General features: G+C 35.0%; 1 protein-coding gene and 1 non-coding gene across 11 annotated transcripts; both read left to right on the top strand.

The window, feature by feature from the left end:
* Positions 1-569: 569 nt before the first annotated feature.
* On the top strand, positions 570-13,561 carry LOC147299619 (origin of replication complex subunit 1A-like). Of its 10 annotated transcripts, XM_086229125.1 has the most exons (22): positions 570-752; positions 912-972; positions 1,228-1,388; positions 1,504-1,600; positions 2,155-2,250; positions 3,230-3,467; positions 3,667-4,777; positions 4,880-5,015; positions 7,286-7,435; positions 7,542-7,682; positions 7,767-7,918; positions 8,002-8,101; positions 8,231-8,353; positions 8,438-8,599; positions 8,762-8,819; positions 9,033-9,211; positions 9,333-9,447; positions 11,372-11,442; positions 12,057-12,152; positions 12,467-12,543; positions 12,812-12,895; positions 13,243-13,561. In XM_086229125.1, the coding sequence occupies exons 7-22, from the start codon at positions 3,738-3,740 to the stop codon at positions 13,304-13,306; spliced, it is 2,748 nt and encodes a 915-aa protein (XP_086085251.1). In that variant the 5' UTR covers positions 570-752; positions 912-972; positions 1,228-1,388; positions 1,504-1,600; positions 2,155-2,250; positions 3,230-3,467; positions 3,667-3,737; the 3' UTR covers positions 13,307-13,561. The 10 variants fall into 10 exon arrangements, with proteins under 10 accessions (XP_086085251.1, XP_086085250.1, XP_086085249.1 ...); XM_086229124.1 differs by lacking the exon at positions 912-972 and having other exon boundaries at positions 1,228-1,278; XM_086229123.1 differs by lacking the exon at positions 912-972 and having other exon boundaries at positions 2,155-2,206.
* LOC147299620 (small nucleolar RNA snoR28) lies at positions 7,343-7,420 on the top strand. The gene has a single exon (XR_015120151.1). It is a non-coding gene; the product is annotated as a small nucleolar RNA snoR28 (small nucleolar RNA).
* Positions 13,562-14,000: the final 439 nt, after the last annotated feature.

Here is a 14,000-nt window from a genome sequence, read left to right as displayed (position 1 = left end):
GATTGGATGGTGGTGAGGTGCAGTTGGGTGGGGGAAGGGGTATTGGGTGGTTTGTTTGTTTATTTATTTTTTATTTTTTAAAATCTTTTAGTTAGTTAAGTAATAAATAAATATTTTTATTAAATAAAATTAGTGAGGAAAATGGAAGTTTTTAAAATTTATATAAGGATAAAATAGAAAATTTGGAGAAAAAATTGTCTAATTTAATAGAAAATGTGACATTGGTGTCACATTATTATACGGTGCAAAGTTTAGATGGCAAATGTAAATTTTTTTTTGTTTGGGTGGTGTTTCTTTCGTTCGTGGGCCTGTTGGCCCCCTAATTAAAAAAAAAAAAAAAAAAGAGAAACTTCATTCGTTTCTTTTCATTTTCCCGCCCTCACTTTGGATCAACGGACAAAACCCTAAGTCTCCGTTTGGTAATCTATTTAAAACCAGTTTTTTGTTTTTAAAATCCCACAATCATTTTTAAGTTTAGAAAATGCGTTTGGTAGCCAATTTTGAAAAATGAATATTTAAAAAAAATTCAAAAACCGGGCATTTTATAAAAATGACTAAACATCGTTTTTTCCATTTTTTTCTCAAGTAACCTCTGCCTCGACCCGTTCTCTCTCCCCTCGACCTACCGTCTCCGGCATCAACCCAATCGCTCTCTCCAGCCTCAAACATCGATGTTTGGTTGCTAAGAAAATCAAAATCGTTTGGTTACCTCCTTCTGTATGGTTGCAGTCTCTTCCAATTCCAATATCAAGGTAAATAGATTTTCACCCAGAGATTGGGTTTTCTTTTGTTTATTGATTTTGGTTTTAATTTTCTGATTTAGGTTTCTTGAGACAATGAATTACTGGGTTTTTAATAATTTATTTAATTTCAGGTTCAATTTATTTGGTTTATATGGGTTTTTTGTATAGTTTCAGGTTCAATTTATTTGGTTGTTTTGGGTTTCACGGGGGCTTGAATTTGACAATCTGGGTTTGCTTCAGTTTATGTTCTTAGGCCTCTCTTCGTGTTTTTTCCCATATTTTATTGTCATTTGCTAAATTCTTTGTGATAATGAGTTTGCTTTAGTATATGTTCTTAGGCCTCTCTTCAGTTTATCATCTTAGTCCTTAATTAGTTGTTTATTGTTCTGATGAGCTTTAATGCAGACTCATTCTGTTTGCTTTTATGCCCTTTTCATGATTTGTTTGGTGGGATGCTCTATTGCTATCTTTTGGTGCACCATAGTAAACACACAAAAAGCAATAAGCAAGAAGAGAGGAAGAACCAACAAAAGAGGTCGTGCCCTGTAGGTTGTATATACAGAGAATAGTTTTCCGTGTCTTTTCACAGTAGCTTATAATTGAGAATTATAAGCTACTAATTTTAAATTGAAAACACACACAATTGTAAGTTATTAGTTTGCTTATTTATAAACCCCTTTGTGATTTTTCTCAATGAGTTAAAATTTATTATGTTTTCAAGACCATTATGCAATGAGAATTACTGCTTGTCAATCTGCAGGACTCCTCAGTAATTAATTACATCAACAATCTTTCTCCAATTGAGCCAGTCATGTTTGTCTTTTGCAACTGAAGAGGTTTGGGCATTCTACATTAAGGTATGCATAAATTACCTTGCACTGTGTTTGCACTTGAGATTGATGTACTTTCATTATATGCTTATTTGGTTGTGTGCTGCATTCTATCTGATATGTGCATGGTCTCTCCATTATTGTTGCCATTTTGTTGGTGTGGATGTGTCATGAATCTATGTAAAGGTTGCATTAGGAGCTAGAGAGTCATTGGTTGTATTCTGAAAACTGTTCTTTGAATATCCTACAAAGGTTGAGCATAATGACTGATGTTGCATTGGCATTGGAATACCTCCACCATGGTTATTCAATGCCTATTGTCCATTGTGATTTGAAGCCAAGCAATATACTACTAGATGATGATATGGTTGTCAAGCTGATATGTTTGTATCTTGAGCAGCTTGACAACATTAATTATCTAAATTAATTGTTTGGCAATTGATTTGGTCATTATTATCTAAATTATAATTATGTTTGTTATCAAACTTTTTTTTTTAACACATGTTTATATATTGTTTTTTTTTTTTTTTTTGCCACAACACATGTTTCTATATAACTAGCTTATTTGTGTGTGTTTATAGGGTGAAGTGATGAACCTAACTGAGATTGACACTGATGATTCAAGTTCTGAAAGTAATTCATCCACTGATTTAGAGGATTCACTTGAAGAGTTGCTCGTAATTACAAATCTACGTGAACATCACTCACGTTTATTATTTTGTTATCTTGGATGTTTGAATGATTCTTGAATTTGTGTTAATTTGAAGTAAACTTTGTATTATTTTGAATTATTCTTGAATTTGTGCTATGAAATTTTGTTATCGGTCTTTGGTTACGGACCTTGTGTATAGAATCTCAAGTCCTGGGTCTCGGGTCTCGGGTCCAAGATCCTGGGCCTTGGTTTTCGGATATTAGGTCTCGAGGGTTGTGTATTGAGTCTTGAGTTCAAACTCTAAGTCTAAATCCTTATACAAATATATTGAAAAAAAATATATATTTTAAAAAATATCAACCAAACAGGTTTTCAAAAATTTTAAAATTTAAAGACAATTTTTAAGTTCCATACCAAACAAGTTTCCAAATTTTAAAAACTGGATTAAAATTTCACATTTTAAAAATGGATCCATGTTTTTGAATATTTTTTTTGAATTGGATACCAAACAGGGCCTAAAGGACTGGAACTCTCTCTCTCTAACTCTTTCTCAGCTCTTCTTCCATTTTCTATTCAGTGACGAAATCTGCCTCCATTGTCTTCAATTTTCATCACAACTGAAAGTTGAGAAGCTTAATCCCTAAATCAATTGAGGCCACTCAAATAGCTAGATTAAGATGCTAACTAAGATTGCAGTATGTACTATGATTGATTTTACTTTACCCACAAATTTGTGTTTATTTATTTTGGTGATACTGTGATTTTGCTTGCTTTGGGGGTATGGGGCCTAATCCTTTCGTTCTTTTCCTACTGCTGTGATCTATGGCAATTTTTTTTTTCCTTAATACAGTTTCGTTTTTTAATTTTGGGATAATGGTTGTTCTGCTCGTTTGTTTTTTTTTGTTTGTTAAATTTGGGGAAATGTTGGATCCCCTTTTTTTTTTTTGGTTTCTTCAACTGTTTCATGTCTCTAAGCCTGGCCTTTTCACGTTTTCCAATTTCAGCGTTACTCAGATTAGCTTCATCCGCTTCCTCCAAATCATCGCCGTTCTCCGTGGCCGGCACGTCGTCATCGGAGCCCGGAAAGTTGTCGGCGGCGGCCTCGTTGGAGTCGTCGGCGGAGCGAGCCACGGCTTCAAGCTCCTCCTCGTCGTTGATCGGCTCTTTCTCCGACGAATTCGAGCCGTTGGATAGGGCTTCATCGGACGACACCTGTGGCTTCGAGGCTCTTGCGCTTTTGGGGTAATGGCGATTCTGCTTGTTTATTATTTTGTTGGTTATGTTGTGCATTATGCTGAACACTCCGTTATAAATGAATGTTGTAACTTATCTTCATCACATATCAAATGGTTAATTTGCTGCAACATTTATACAATAGATGCTTATTATAGTTAAAACCCATGGTTTTGGCCAAAAAAAAGTCTGACTTATTTCAGTGCAGGTCTTTTTAACTCAGCGCAATATCCCTTGTAAAGACTGTTAGAAAGGGCTCCATTTTTTTTCTGTACAATCATGGCGGAAACTCCAGAGAGAGAACTGCAATCAACTAAAAGATCCAAGCAACAATCCCGTTTCAACCCCAAACCCTTGCCTTCTCTTGTTCCTCCAACTCCACAAACACTGACCCCTCGCCGATCCATACGCCAAGCCTTGCTACAGTTTGATTCCGCCACTCCTCAGAAACTTTTTGAAGATCCGGAAAAGAAGAGGTTGAATGACGCGACACCTCAAGGCTTGATCAGTGACGTCAAAGAATTGCAAACTGATTCGGCCAAAAAACACAAACCATTGCCTTCTCTCACTCCTCCAACTCAACAAAGCCTGACCCCTCGCCGATCAGCACGCAGAGCCTCACTACAGTTTGATTCCATCACTTCTCGGAAACTCTTCGAAGATTTGGCTAATGTCAAAGAATTGCAAAATGATTCTACCAAAACACGCAGGAAGGAAAAGATCAGGGAAATTCCAAAAACCCCAAAATCTGCTGACAATGGTGAGAAGTTGAAGCATAACGAGGAGGAGAAATTGACTGAGGTTGAATTTGCATTCTCTCCTGTGTCACCGGAGCAATCAGAGACGAAGAAGAGGAAGAGAGGCCATGAGAACATGGTTGTTACACGAGCTAGAGCTTCGAAAAATGTGAATTTGGAGAAGAAGAACAAGAGTGGAGCATTATCGAAGAGAAAGGTTTTCTACAAGAAGGTTGTGTATGATGGGGGTGAGTTTGGGGTTGGGGATGATGTATATGTGAAGAGGAGAGAGGATGCAAGCTCTGATGATGAAGTTGTTGAAGTGGAGGAATGCAGGGTATGCTTTAAGTCTGGGAAGGCTGTGATGATTGAGTGTGATGATTGTTTAGGTGGGTTTCATTTGAAATGCTTGAAACCTCCATTGAAAGAGGTTCCTGAAGGAGATTGGATTTGCAGTTTTTGTGAGGCTCGCAAATTGGGTAAAGAGGTCCAGCTTCCGATACCTCCAAAAGGGAAGAAACTGATTAGAACATTGAGGGAGAAGCTTCTCTCAAGTGATTTATGGGCTGCCCACATTGAAAGGTGGATGTCTATCTTGATTTAATTGGGAAATGATGCATGCGTCTGTTGTTTTGGTTATAATGTATTTGGATTTTGATAATTTTTGTTTTTGGAGGTATGCAGTATATGGAAAGAAGTAGATGGTAGCTATTGGTGTCGAGTACGTTGGTATACAATCCCGGAAGAGACTGCAGTTGGAAGACAAGCACATAATTTGAGGAGAGAGATTTATCGCACAAATGATTTCGCTGACATTGAGGTGATAAATGATATATAACCTTAATTGTTCATTTACTGATTGAAGAATTGATTATAACTATGATTGTTTCATGTCACAGAAAGGTTCTTTATGTTTGAATAAATATGTGAATGATGGGACGCAGTGATTGTCCTGCAAGAAAGAATACTTTTGTCAGACCCACATGATAGAAATGGTGACATCCTACTTGTTTTATGCTTTGGTTTTTTTGTTTTTTGTTTTTGTTTTCTGTTAGTAATGAATTATTAGAATTGTCAAAAAGAGCAACTAAGCAAAAAGAAAATAAATATTCATGGGATATGTTTAGCATAAGGGTAAAAAACAAAGCAAAAATAAATTAACAAAAATATGTATAATTGTTCATGCGATATAGCCAACCCTGACGAATTAGGATTAATTCTTAGTTCAATGGAGTTGAGTCTGCATGAGGAAAGGGTATACATGCCATTTCTCTTTAAAGCATCATTCTCTGCCTCATACTCCATAGCATCTTCCTAACTAACCAATTTTTCTAAGTTTAGTAAATTTTTTGTCCTCAATGACCATGGCATGGAAAAGCCTGCATTTCAAATTGCCCCAGGTTGTGCAATTCTGACCATTTTCATTGGCAGGCGAGTCCATCAGTTCTATTAGTGACAATTGGAGGTTTCACTAGCTCTCATGTACCTTAAATTAGTTGGAATTAGTGTAAAATTGTGAAAACTTTCATTTTTCTTTTGAAGAAAGTTGGCATTGGTCTTCCCTGACTAAGGATTTAACATGTTGATTCAGTTTATAGGATCATGCTGATGAAGTTGCAAAAAATTTATAGGAGAGAATATGAGGAGCATATTGATTTAGAACCAGTAGAGAGCTATAGAGAAAAAAAGGAGAAGAGAACTCGAAAGGGAGGACGCGGAAGTAGAAAATCAGGGCAAGACAATCATATAAATAGTTTTGAATTAAGATAAACACTAAGAAAATGCCTAGATGAATACCAGGATAAACATAAATGAAAATACATCAAGATCATAAAAATGGATAGACATGAAAGTGATAAACATCAAAATGGATGAAGTCCAATCTCTATCACATATAGCAAGCAATGATGTCTCTACTTTAACACGTAACTTATAAATTCTAATACGGTACATGATGAGGAGCTTAGAGGAAGGATCAATTGTATGGTGTGGACATGATTTGGTTTGTGAGAAGTTAGATTTCCTTGGAATAGAAAGGCTGGTATATCAGTATTTTTCATTCCTATAGTTAGGTAGCTTCAAAAGGTATTGAAAGCTGGAAGAGCATGCCAAAGTTGGAAGGGAAAGGCTAGTGTGCAGTGATTTGCATTCTTGTATTGAGAGCTTACAATGACATTGGAAAGTTGGATGATTGTGCTGTTGCTGCATTTTTATAGAAGTCCCAAAATCTAATGAATGATTGCAATTTAACAACTTGATATGAGAAATGAATTTCTTTGACTGTTAACTATTTGCTAAACTGGCTTCTGTGTTAGGGTCTTCTCACTTGGATGCTTTTTGTGCCTACTAATATTGAGCTAATTGCAAGGCCTACCAGCCTCTAGGGAAATGCTTATTATCATATTGCAGATATATATACACACATATATATATATATACACATATGATTACTCCTTTTACACCAAAACTTTACTCTCTGTACTTTGGTTTTGACTGACACATCACGAATTTACCTTTTTCTGGACTTGATTCCAGCAGAGTAAGTGAAATTTTTAACAGTAAGTTCATGTGGTTTCTGCCAATCATTTCAAGCATTCACCACGTGAGCACTCTATAAACTATTGAGCCTTGATGGCAATAGACTAGGGTATTCAACCTATCAAAGTACATTTCAAAATTCATGAGCAGTGCCTAGAAAATGAAAAGAAAAAAGAAAAAAGAAAAAAGAAAGAAAAACCAGCAGTCTTGATGGACACTTTAAATGTAATACAGTTTGGAAGGAATTCTTTTTTTTTTTTTTTTTTTCTTTTTCCCCACCCTTTGTTTCTTGTTTGTTTCTTGTTTGTTTCAAGTGATCCTGTTATTCTCTATATTCTTTAGGTTTGGTTTGGATGAGCTTCAGGACTTTTTCAAAATTTTAGGTATGGGCTAATAGGGTCTTGCTTTGTACATATCTAGCTATAATTAAATACTTTTGAAATCTTGTTTTGTTGCTTAATATTCACTCAATTATGAATCAGATATTATGTTGAAAAGAGGTTGAACTTTTCATCCTTAAGATCATAACTGTGCTGATTTATATTTTTACAGATGGAATCTGTTCTTCGACATTGTTTTGTCATGAACCCTAAGGAATATGCCAAAGCGAATGAAGGGGATGATATTTTTTTATGTGAATATGAATATGATATTCATTGGCACAGTTTCAAGCGCCTTGCTGATATTGATGATGGCGAAGAGGTAAGCAATATTACATGAAAATCAAAAGCAGCATTTGGAAATTATGCAAAATTCCAAGTGGAGTAAAAATTCAGCCAAAATTTATGGGGTTTTAACCATTTGGTAGGATGATGATGAAGCTGAAAGTGATGAAGACTGGAAACTTTGCAGAGACTCAGACTTTGATGCAGAAGAAGACATGGACTACGAAGAGGAGAGTGTCAAAAATATACAAGCTAAACCATCTCGAGCTCATGAGTTGGCTGCAGTATGGACACTACTTTCTATCTCATATTTGTGGCTTTAGCTTGTTTTCTGTCCAAAATTAAAGTAGTCAATTATGTATGTACAGAATTCACAGAAGGGGCGGTTTTTTGGACTTCAAAAGATAGGAATGAAGAAAATCCCAGAGTATGTAAGATGCCACAAACAGACTGCTCTTGAGAGAGCAAAGGCAACACTTCTGTTGTCATCATTGCCAAAGTCTTTACCTTGCAGGGATAAGTATGTGAGAATCAGTGCACTAAAATTTTTCTTTGATGTGCGTTATTTTAACATTTTAATCAAGTAGACCTGCTTTTATGTAGAGAAATGTTGGAGATAACTGCATTTATCAAAGGTGCCATCTCTGATGATAATTGTCTGGGACGTTGTCTGTACATTCATGGTGTTCCTGGAACTGGCAAGGTAAAATCTGTTGATTTTTCTTTTTATTAACAGGAGCTATGGTAATTCAGAGGGCCTATATATTTCATTTATGTGCTTTTCATGCATGAACTGAAATTTACTTATACCAGTATCTTTGTGTAACTGCAGACAATGAGTGTATTGACAGTAATGAGGAATCTAAGGTCTGAAGTTGATGCAGGAAGTATAAGACCCTACTGTTTTGTGGAGATAAATGGTCTTAAGTTGGCATCACCAGAGAATATCTACCGGGTAAAATTATATTTAATTTAATGCTCTATGCTTACCATGATGGCATGCCTTTTTTGCCCTGTAATACACCTTGTGTTTGCACAGGTTATATATGAAGCATTAAGTGGGTACAGAGTTGGTTGGAAAAAGGCTCTTCACTTGCTAAATGAGCGATTTTCTGATGGAAAGAAAATTGGCAAAGAGGATGACAAGCCTTGTATTCTTCTTATTGATGAACTTGATCTTCTTGTGACTAGAAACCAGTCGGTAACCATTTTTCTCCTATCAGTTGGTACCTTGTACATTTTGTGATGTGAATATTTGTTAACAACTATTCCAGTCATGTATTTTTATAATTATTCCAAGTTTTACTATGAATATTTGTTAATTATACATAGTTACATACTTGTAGTGCCCTCTTCGTTTCAGGTTCTATACAACATTCTTGACTGGCCTACTAAATCACACTCAAAATTAGTTGTAATAGGTATACTCTTATCTTTAGTAGGTCTCCTTTCCTTATTGAATGATGATTGCATTCCTTCAGTAGACAATGATGTTTCTTTTATGAGATTAAGGGATACTCGAATACATAAAAAAGGGAAAAGGAAAAAATTAAAACGGTTCTAGTAGAAACAATGATGAGGGCGATGAGATTGTTGATGGCTTCAACATTAATTCCTTTGATAAATATATTCAGGCATAGCAAATACCATGGATCTTCCAGAGAAGTTGCTTCCGTGTATTTCAAGTCGTATGGGAATCCAAAGGCTTCGCTTTGGCCCCTATAATTACCAGCAGCTTCAAGAAATCATCTCGAGTCGCCTTAAAGGAATTAATGCATTTGAAAAACAAGCTGTAGAATTTGCTTCAAGAAAGGTTAGTTGTATCTTATCTCTTTCATCATGAATTTCAATTTTTGTTTCCTATTTATTGGTTGGCCATAGTGGATGCTCACACTGGACGCTCAGTCTTTTCTATTATTTGAACATATATTCAGGTGGCAGCTATTTCAGGAGATGCCCGTCGTGCATTGGAGATATGCAGGCGTGCAGCAGAAATCATGGATTATCAATTAAAGAAACTAACCTCAGCTCCCAATAATGCTTCTGAAGGTATACAAACTTCAACCATTGATTTACCAGACTGACTTCTTCACAAAATGCTGTAAAGAAAAGAATGAGGCCACAACCCCTTTAATTTTAGGAAACTTGATTTGGACGACCGTTTAAATTTGTATCACCATGTTTGGCAAGTAATAAGTGCTGGAATTATATAGTAGACAGAAATATCTGTTAATCATATTAAGAATGCTCATGCAACAGTGGGTGTCTGTTCAGTGATCATCTTTGGAAGCAAGTGGTAAGTGTGGGGTCCCATGGTTGAATATTTTTTGGCCTTCTTTTATTTATTGGGCTGCTTCTGCTTGGAAAGGACAATGTCTCTTTGTTATTGTGGAGAAACCTTGTTATGCTGCTTATTTTTGGTGGTTTTTTAGAAGTGAAAGGAAGCGTTCTGCTGTTGTCCTCAACTCTATTATTTCTACACTGATGCAGTTTAAGCATTCTTTTCCCCAAGCCTTCTCCTACCAGTCTTGCAATTGGCCAAAAAATGAACTGTGCACCTTGCTGTTCAATCATATTTGGCACCTTCGAACTCGATATCTTAGATATTTCTTCTGATTGATTGCCTTCATTTTGTCCTAAGGATGGACTAAATCTTGGTTTCCCGTTTCGCCTGACCGCATAAGAAAAAAAAAAAAAAACATGAGATAATGTATGATTATTTAAACTTCTATGATCATCACTTCATAGTGAGGTAGTAAAGACTACTTATTGCAAGTATTATCTTTCTATTTGAAGATTGCCTCTTCCATTGATTACTAGAAACTGGGAACTGGAAGATATGTAAACTATTTATGCACAAGAGTTAGAAATCTGAATTAGTTGTATTGGAGGTCTTGAATTGTGTCATTTTTAGATAAAAAGTCATGTGATATTTGATGTTCGGTGGTGCATTGAAGTTTGAATTATTTGGTTCTAGAAATATACCAGCCCTTTTTGAAGGAAATTCTGGCCATGCCTCTCCCCTCCACCATCCCCATATTGGAACTTCCTCAGAATATTGACACTTCGTTTTGATGTCCAATCCCATTGTTATTACATCACGGTCTCAAGATTGATTTGTTTTGATGTGTTATTTTACAGCAAGTTCGTTGTAGTTTAGTTTACAGGAGTTGTATTTTCAGTTGTTTTCATTTCAGTTTTGTCATATTGAAATTTACATTCAGAATGAATTCTCCCAAAGTAAGCTTTAAACTAAAATTTGTATATCCACTTTCTGTAAATTTGTTTAATTTTATGCTCCTATTTAACTTTGCCTTTCATTGGAAAAAAGATCAGCTGTCAAATAATTAGAGCTAGTTTCATGGAAGATCTACTTTGAATACCAAATGTAGCATCTTTTGTTTTTTTGTTTGTTTTGTGGTTCTCCTTCGTTTTTTATTTTCCTTTTTAATGAAGCAGCGTTTTATCTGAAAATCTCCACCATTTTTTGTTTTATCACCAGATAGAACTAAATACAAGTCAAGTAAGTGCTTATTATTCCTCGTCTACAAATATTTAAATTTTGATACCTAATACCCCATAGATATTTCAAGCTACACAGGAACAGTAATCTATTATACCTAATACCTATCTTCTCTGATCCGTTTGACACTTGTAATTTTTTTCCATCAATATACTCCGCAATTTGTACTTGAATTCCTTCTACCTGCCTGTTCAGTTAAATCAATAGCTTTCTCATTGCTTTACAAAATGAAAACTCTTCTTTAAAGCAAAGAATTAGAATGATTAACTTTTCTTCTTTCTTGTAACCCAAAGTTTTGAATTATTACTAAGTTGCTGCATTGGTATGATAAAATACCAACATCTCATGTAGCTTCAAAATTATGTGCTTCTTTTGTTTTGAATTGTTGTTTCATGTTCCTGAAGCCTCAGTTCTTGTAACTTACTGGATTTATATGTATCCACTTTGTAGGAGAAACACTTGTTGGTATGGCAGAGGTTGAAGCAGCCATACAAGAAATGTTCCAGGCACCTCATATTCAAGTGAGTCAAATTATATCTTATTATGATAATAAATACTTATTTGTCTGTTGTTGAGAATTGAAACTTCAGTTATTATTATGTTAAGTTATTTCTTAGAAGAGGGAACCAATGCTCTTGAATTACTTTATAACACAGTGACTATTACATAATATGCTATCCTAACATGAGATACTGAGGTCTAGATGGCCACACATTTTTAATGGTGCCTAAAAAAGATGAAAATGGTAGCTTTTAAGAATTGATCCTCCTGCACTGCGAAAATTGTGGCAGTTGGCATTTTCTAAATCTTTATATAGCTGCCACTCTTGTAAGAAACCTAGCTTGTGAAAAAATGCTTAGAGGACCAAAATTATCATAAATCATTAAAAACTAAATTACTGGTGCTGGTTTTAAGTCTCTCTCTCTCTCTCTCTCTCATTTTTTTTTTTTTTTTTGTGAATTTGTGAATTTAACTCAATACTACTTTATTAAGTTTTTAGCTCCAGTCATTTCCAGTTCTGTTTGGGTGAAATGAAGTTTTGATTATTTATGTTGCATCTGGAAGATGGAAAAGAATTGTAACCTTTTTGACAGATATATTAATGTTGAATCTTCCCTTTCTTTTTCCTTTTCAGGTGATGAAAACTTGTTCAAAACTGAGCAAAATCTATTTGACTGCTATGGTGCATGAACTCTATAAAACAGGAATGGGTGAAACTACTTTCGAAAAGGTGAACTTCTCAAGCTTCCCTGAATGATATGTGTATTTACTTTTTTATCCGGTGCATTCAGAATTCTTTGTATTTAAATTTTAGTATTTAACACAGAAGGTGATATTTTTTAGGCAGAAAACTTTGACAATTGACATAATGACCAATAAAATATGATTCTCTCTCACAATAGTGCATCTCAAGTAGAAACCAGAGTATTTTGATTTTGGTTTACCAGTCTCCTTGATGCCTGCACTGTTTACTTCTAGTACTGGAGGTTTAAGAATCAGTTGTGTGTAATAGTGTTTTCATTGAAGTTATATTTTGGATTGCAGTTGGCAATGACAATCTCCTGTCTCTGTACAAGCAACGGAGAAGCATTTCCTGGACATGACGCCCTATTAAAAATTGGGTACATACGTTATAATAATATTTAACTTCTATATACATATGGAGAAATATAATTTGTTGATCTTTTCTGTTCATTATTTTTGTCTTGTTAAATGGGGGTGTTGTGGCCCTGAAAGCCTGCACTGTGTTTGGCTTTTGAGTTTTGACCCTTCTCTACTCTTCCCCTTCTCTTCTTTCTTAACTCTTCCCCTACTTTAGTTGTGATTTCCTACCGTAAAACCAACAGTGTTCTAAATCAATATAGTTTCTTGGTTTTACTGTTTTGGCAGTTGTAAGCTGGGTGAATGCAGAATAATCTTATGTGAATCAGGAGCAAAGCATAGGTTGCAGAAGTTACAGCTCAATTTTCCAAGGTTTGTTCCCTTTCAAGTGTCAAGTCCTTGCAGCATCTGTTTAGACTTGGTTGTCCGCCATTTGCATATCTTACTAGTTATATCATACCAGTTGTCGATTTATAGGTCAAAGAGAGCATTTTGCATATAATAAACTTATTGTGGTATACCATGACCACAATAGGTTCATCCCTCTCTCCCAAAACTGCAGCTGCTGATTTCTAATAGAATTCTCCTTAACCCAAAAAACAGAAAGCTACTTTGAACTTTTGGTTTGATCATTCACCCCCTTCCATGTTGCTGCATTACTATCAGAAAAGTTTGGACCATTTGTGATTTCATTTGATTTTGTATGGGCTACGTTTCAGTGACGATGTAGCATTTGCACTGAAGGACAGCAAGGAGCCACCTTGGTTAGCCAAGTATCTATGATTCTAGACTCGGTAATTTCCAATTTATTTGGTGGAACAGTTTTGACCCTGATTCTCATCATTTGTTGTAATTGTACATTCTCGTCGTAAGTGTATGTCATATCCAGTCTGGACATCACCATCATCCTCGTTCTAATCAAATGTTAAAATTATTTATTGTATTATGTATTTGAAGCTTTGAGAAGTTCTGACAGAAATAGGGATATCATATTTATTTCTTAAGAAATATATTACTCAAGGTATGGATGGATCAAAATTTGAGGCAAATTCTTCTATACATTTTCTCGATGATTGATTAGGGTTATATTAACCATAGATGAACTAAAGGGCAAATAAAAGGGTAAACTACATTTTTGGTCAGTGTGTTCTTCTTCACCCAAAATCACATTTGGTCCTTGTATTTAATGTTGTTTGCAATCTTAGGACATTCTATACCAAAGGAAATTTTTCTCAAATTGAAACCAATGACTTGTTTAAACTTGCGAGTTTTATTCAAGAATGATCGAAAATTATGTATGCAGTTTAGAATTTGATTTTCAAAAAAGAATTTAAAGAAATCCCAAACTTAAATTCAAATCTTAAAAATTTTGCGAGTTTCAATTTCTCTATGAAATGAACATGAAAATGAAAATTGAAATTAGTTTTAGGAAATTTATAAGATGGTCTTTCACCTCCCAAAAAAAATTTTGTCGAAA

The sequence above is a fragment of the Dryas octopetala genome, chromosome 1, assembly GCF_963921425.1.
Source record: "Dryas octopetala chromosome 1, drDryOcto1.1, whole genome shotgun sequence".
Lineage (NCBI taxonomy): Eukaryota > Viridiplantae > Streptophyta > Magnoliopsida > Rosales > Rosaceae > Dryas > Dryas octopetala.
This window is presented reverse-complemented; position numbering and strand designations above follow the sequence as displayed.

Coding starts and splice junctions, on each gene's coding strand:
- LOC147299619 (XM_086229130.1), top strand. CDS start 3,738: ATGGCGGAAACTCCAGAGAGAGAACTGCAATCAACTAAAAGATCCAAG. Junction 5,016..7,285: donor ATGATTTCGCTGACATTGAG/GTGATAAATGAT, acceptor ATATTTTTACAG/ATGGAATCTGTTCTTCGACA. Junction 7,919..8,001: donor TCTTTACCTTGCAGGGATAA/GTATGTGAGAAT, acceptor GCTTTTATGTAG/AGAAATGTTGGAGATAACTG.